The sequence below is a fragment of the Adiantum capillus-veneris genome, chromosome 30 (genome assembly GCF_014529385.1).
Source record: "Adiantum capillus-veneris isolate H3 chromosome 30, ASM1452938v2, whole genome shotgun sequence".
NCBI classification, from domain to species: domain Eukaryota; kingdom Viridiplantae; phylum Streptophyta; class Polypodiopsida; order Polypodiales; family Pteridaceae; genus Adiantum; species Adiantum capillus-veneris.
In genome coordinates, this window is record NC_140960.1 from 55,319,357 (window position 1) to 55,325,687 (window position 6,331).

The 6,331-nt window shown below is 39.8% G+C and overlaps 1 protein-coding gene across 2 annotated transcripts in view; it reads left to right on the top strand.

The window, feature by feature from the left end:
* The window catches only part of LOC147417985 (uncharacterized), a 52,681-nt gene extending 50,599 nt beyond the window's left edge, over window positions 1-2,082 (top strand). Inside the window, exons 7-9 of one of the 2 annotated variants that reach the window (XM_086507383.1) lie at window positions 488-667; window positions 1,239-1,355; window positions 1,456-2,082. In XM_086507383.1, the coding sequence (XP_086363509.1) occupies window positions 488-667; window positions 1,239-1,355; window positions 1,456-1,626 (468 nt within the window). In that variant the 3' untranslated portion in view covers window positions 1,627-2,082. The remainder of the gene's footprint in view (window positions 1-487; window positions 668-1,238; window positions 1,356-1,455) is intronic. The other variant, XM_086507384.1, reaches the window with a different exon arrangement.
* Window positions 2,083-6,331: the final 4,249 nt, after the last annotated feature.

Here is a 6,331-nt window from a genome sequence, read left to right on the forward strand (position 1 = left end):
CGAGCATTGAATCTAGGGAGATCCACGACTGAGGAGAGGAGCTTCATAGCAGCGACGGAGACTACAGCAGAGGATTCGAGCCATACTATCTCGACATCTAGAGTACGGATGAGGATGGATTTATCACCCATTATATCACCCTCTTGTATTGGGCACCCATTGTGTCAATGGTCACACATACCTCACATGGTTCCAGCTAGTAGCGCTTCTAGATTCATTTTCATCTCTCTTTTTTTGTACCTAGACATGGTATCAGATTCACTAGTTTGTAATGCATTGGTCTCATAGGTCATTTTGGCCTTTTGAAGTCCATAATATATCATTTCCTCTCTCTCTCTCTCTCTCTCTCTCTCTCTCTCTCTCTCTCTCTCTCTGTGCACACATATATCTGTGTCTGCATTCCTTCTTGGTGCTTAACGTGCTTGCTTCATCCTTTGTATTTTCACACAATTTATCGATATATGTTTTTTTTGGTAATATATTGTAGGCCAATGCAGAGGCAGATTCTTTCTTCTGCTTTGTATCGTTGCTTGGCGATTTTCGTGATCATTTTGTACAACAATTGGACAACAGTGCCGTTGGCATTCGTTCAACAATATCAAGTTTGAATGAGCTGCTGAAAAGAAACGATGAAGAGCTTTGGCGCCATTTGGAGTTCACATCCAAGGTTGATTTCCAGTTCGCAAAATAGCTTAGAGGGGCTTGAAAGAAATATATGCGATGGTCAAAGGGTAGGAGAGAGACGGATGAGGGTGATAAGAGGGAGTTGGGAGACATAGAGATGGGAGGTAAAAAGGCAGGAAGGACAGCAAGGGGGCTTAGTGAAGTTGGTTTTGCATGAGGGGATGAGGGTGATAAGAGGGAGTTAGGAGACAGAGAGATGGGAGGTTAAAAAAGCAGGAAGGACAGTGGTGGCGAAGTTGGGTTTTGACTCCCATAGTGGAAGAAAGTAAAGGAGCCAGGCAAGCTGGCTTTAAGCCTTTAGAGGGAGAAGTGAGGGAGAGGATGTAGGCGAGATGGAAGAAGGAAAGTGGCAGCATATAGGGGATCGGGGATTGTATGAGGAATGAGAGGGAGGAGGGAGTAATGTAGTTTTCTTCCCTCTTTTGTTTTCTTGAGTTTGTTTGTCCTTTTTCTTCCCTCCCTTCCCTTAATGGGAAAATGGAGAGAAAGGTCGTCCCTGTGTTTAGTAATGGCTCAGAATCTAATCTTATCGTGCTGGTGGTGTACGTTTGCAGGTGAATCCACAATTTTATTCTTTTAGATGGATAACTCTGTTATTAACACAAGAATTTACTTTCCCTGATTCTTTGAGGCTGTGGGATTCCCTGCTTGGCAACCCTGAAGGTCCGCTTGTAAGTGATTCTTACTAATTAGTTTTTTGTAATGTTGTGACATGAATGGCACTGTTTGCAAAGGCCGACATTTCATTCGTACCCACCAAACATTTTACAGGAGATTTTGTTACGAGTGTGCTGTGCGATGCTGATGAGCGTGAGAAGCCGCCTGTTGGCGGGTGATTTTGCTTCCAACTTGAAGCTTCTCCAGCGTTACCCAGCAGTAGATATTCATCACCTAATTCGAGTTGCGGGTGAATTGAAATCGAAAGCTTATTCCTTGGGTTGAAAGCTGTTGGCATGACACAGACCTCTGTAAGCATTTGCTCTCTCTGATGATTCAGATTTTTGTCAATAATCAGTTGGCGTGATAAATCTAGATGCCGGTATACCAGCTGAGTTGTTCACTCAGGTGAGGTTTGAGGCTTGGAGGTTCATATGAAGGCAAAGTATATCTAAATTAGATCAGAAGTGATAATTATTCACTTTCACCATACATGGTTTCTCAAAGAGACTAGTCAAACTCAAAGAAATTAGTGAAGATTATTGGCTTGCCTATGAAGATTTCTTGTTGCAAAGGGCCTTTATTTGGCTGTGTATAGCAAACTCCAAGAGTCCAATTTATCTTTACGTAGACACTCTTGGAATGGCAGCATGTGACTGTTTCAAGATTAACATTTACAAGCTTTATTTTGAGAACACTCCAAAATTTACTTGATGTAATATTGCAGGCTTTATTGAGGCTTCTCTCTCTCTCTCTCTCTCTCTCTCTCTCTCTCTCTCTCGCGTGGTAGATTGGTTATCCCAGTTTCCTCATGTATAAGAGAGCTTGAGTTCAAGAGCTCTCCATAGATGTTTGAGATCTCTTGGGATTGTAGCTGCTGCGGCAAAAAAATCAGTCTCTCACACAATGACACACACCCATGTGCACACACACTTTTAGTAGGTCATCATAGCTAACAAATGGGTCTCTTGTTGGGATGAATGGAACTCCATGATTAGGATGTGATATTGCACAACCCACTCTTGTGAAGAGGATTCCTAATATGTCTACTGCTCAAATAACATAGAATTCGAGGGGTTAAAGAAAAGGTTGTGGACTTGAACACAATGAACCGAACATCGGCATACCAATTTTCAGCCAAAAGTAGAACCATAACAATCAAATCAATATGTTTAGAAGTTGAAGGTACCATGTCGTTGCTTGCATTGCGGGATAGTTCATGTACATGCTTCTTATATACTTCTTTAAATATATTTTTATCTTTTTCTACTTCCCAATCCCAAATTAATGGCAAAGAAAGAAGGGCAAACAAATTTTTGAATGCCTATCTTTATTTTGTGAATTGATCCCTTCATTTAAGGGCTTCATGAATTCCTTCTCAAGTTTTTGTTTTCAAATGTATTTTTAAAGCTTGTGACATGTCTTATCAATTAAGAGCCTTGGCCTGTATTACATTCTTGATAGCTCTCCATATTATAGTACCCTAAATATTAAATGATTACTTCAACCAAGCTTTGACACAGCTTCTAGCAGGGTACAACTCACCTTAGACATTCCCACTTTCCTATAAAATGCAGCAGGGCTTGCTTTGCTCAATAGATGTTTCGAATGTGTGCTTGAAGGGAGGTTTCCTTCTCGTTCCTTTGGGAGGGATTCCCTCTTACCATTGTTTAGGTTCGGTTGATCAAACAAACGTGCTGCCTCAAGCACACAAGGTTATTCTTGAAGCTTTTAAGGTAAATTAGCTCTTCAAAGCTACCCTTGCTTCCATATTTGATTCGGCTATTTTAAAAGGAGTGGCTACATTCTTAATAGTATCTCCCAAAGTTGGTTCCTACACATGTGCAACCTTTCCTTGCTCTACTTGGGGTTTATCTTTTTATTTTACTTGCTTGTTTCTTTGCTCCCTTGGTTGTTCTTCTACCGTTGAGGGTGAAGTTCTCTATAGTCATTTTTACTCATCCCTTCTTCCTTGTCTTCTCTTATCTTAGTTGGTCAGTCCTCATGGCATGTTTGGGAAATTATAGATTAGATGAGAGGTATGGCGCTCCCTGCAATGGCATGGCATCTAGCTATGGGCCACACCCTCTTTATTGTTAGGTTAATCCCTCAGTCAATGTTTGCTACCACACTTGAAGCATGGACCCCTTCATGAGAAGGTTGCAATGATTATCTCCTCATCAAGTGAGGTTAGGTTGATGCTAAGTTATTAGCATAAGCACATGGATCTCATCACTCACATAGTCAAGAAAGGAGCCCTAGAGTGGGGATAGTAACTTGGCAAAAAGTAGTTTCGTAGTAGCTTCCTACAGGCACTAGATTGCAATTGTGTATAGAAGCCTTGTTGATGATATACACATATCTCATAGCCACAATTTTTGGTAAGGGTGGTTGGGCTCAAAGTTGGGGTTGGCAATCTTACAAAATCCGCATATTGAAGGGTCACCCCACCTTGCATAGCTTGATGGTCATTGCATCTTCGAAGGTCATTCAATGCTTGTGCACTAAAATGACAGCTCGTGGTTTCTTAGTTTCTACATATGTCACAATATAGCATACCCTTTTCACCATAAGCAACATTTGTATCTATTTGCAAGGGTGGTTGGGCTCAAAATTGGGGATGGCGGTCTTACAGAGAGTCCGCAAACTGAAGGGTCACCCCACCTTGGATAGCTTGATGGTATTGCATCTTCGAAGGTCATTCAATGCTTGTGCTCTAAAATGACAACTCGTGGTTTCTTAGTTTCTACATATGTCACAATATAGCATACCCTTTTCACCATAAGCAACATTTGTATCTATTTGCAAGCAATTGTAGTATGGTTACCCATGTAGATTCTGCAAATGTAAGCCTTCTATTGAGGACTCCTTGCTTAATAGCTTAGTTTGTAACTTCTTTCTACCATGTGCGCGAGAACTTTGGAGTTCTGACTAGTGCTAGTTGAGGCCATTGAATCATCTGGAGTCCCTTGAGCTTCATCTAGGCGACATTGGCATGCAATAAAACATCTCTCTAACATTCAACTAAGGTTGTAAGGTGCTTACCAAAGAGATGGATTAAGAGAGGTTTGTCCACAAAACCTTTGAAGAACCAAGAGAGAGAAATGTTCCTCTTTTGTCTTCTTGCTTAAAGTGTACTACCTCAAAAATATACTTCTTGATGTAGTTTATGGCATGCCTTATGGTCTCTTCTCCTATTTAAAGCTCAAAATCAATATTCAAGTGTCGAGCTTGATTCCCATTGTAATATCTACAAAGATCTTATTCACTGCTTCAAAATCACTTGCGCGCCGATGAAAGCATGCTAGGGCCTCTTCTTTTAACACTAATTTGGGACCAAAACATGACACTCGTCCTTTTTCAGAGTTTATAAAATGCTATGTCAATGTCAAATGGTTGTCACTTTAATAGGATGTAAGGGCATCTTATCCTTCCACTATGTGGTTCTGTAATGTTGGCATTTATCACACCCCTTTGCAAAAAGTGATACATATTTAAATAAAGTGGGCCACCAATAGCTTAATTGTAACATCTTTCTAACAGTTAGTTCTCCTGAAAAATGCCCTCTAGTTATGCCCATATGCAATATGTACAGATATTCATCCTTATGAGCACACCGTCTAAGAACATCGTCTTTCCCTAGCTTGTAGAGAGTTCCTGCAATTAGACAATAAGGTTCACATTCTTTGAGTATTTCCGAGCTATATCCTTACAAAGCTCCTTTTTACAACAAAATAAACTATAAAATATAAACTACAAATATATAAATAAATTCATATGCAAAATATAAACTACAAATATGAACAAACTTTTTATTAATTTCAGTAAAGTGTAGCTAATTACTGAATTAGAACACAGAAAAAGCATCTACAATCTCATTGACATGGTTTTTTAGTGACATGTATATATTCTTGATAGATTATGCATGACATAAGAGAGAAAACAAGCATGTAATGTTCCTTTGCAAGTCATTTTACTTTTGTATCTACATGTCTTTAGCTTGGATTTGGGCTCTTTCTAGGGGAAAGCTATGAGGAGTTTCTTATCCTCAAATTCCTATGAAACACGAGCATTGCTATAAGATGTCCGTGGGGTATAATTACTATTTGTCGAGTGCTTTGTAGTGTTCCTTTGCAAGTCATTTTACTTTTGTATCTACATGTCTTTATCTTGGATTTGGGCTCTTTCTAGGGGAAAGCTATGAGGAATTTCTTACCCTCAAATTCCTATGAAACACTAGCATTGCTATAAGGTGTCTGTGGGGTATGATTACTATTTGTCGAGTGCTTTGTAGTGTTCCTTTGCAAGTCATTTTACTTTTGTATCTACATGTGTTTAGCTTGGATTTAGGCTCTTTATAGGGGCAAGCTAGAAACACTAGCATTACTGCAAGGTGTCCCCCCTTAGATTAAAAGCTTTGGTGAAATTGTAATCATACCCCACTCATCAATTATCTTATTGTCTTGGATTAGTTGGCAACCTTGTTTATAGTACATTCAATATGGTTGGCCTAGGTCCATAATCCATAAGTCTTGTATGGGTAGTCTCAAAAGGATCGACATTGTAATCATTTAGAAAGACTCTACTTGTCTTGACCTCCCCAATTAGAGCATGATTGTTCATGCATGGACATTTTGACTTTTTAATTGCCTCCCCTTTAGTTTGCTCCATTTTCTAGTGAAAATCTGCCGTATATACTCATGCATGGCTAGTGCCATCATTGTTGCCAAAGGATTGATTTGAGGCTTGGGGAAATTGGGCTCAATTGTGTGGGTATGAGCAAATCTTTCCTTCAGGTCCATCATTACAATGAGCTCGTGTCCTTGGATACCCACTACCCTCTTGGCAACTAACAAACTAGTCACTCATCTTCAAGCAAGACTGCCAAATATGTACCAACAATTTTTCTAAAATCATTATAAAACATGAATCTTGCAAGATCCCTTGAGAGGGGCTGCACGGTGGTGAGGCAACCAACCAGGGGCACAAC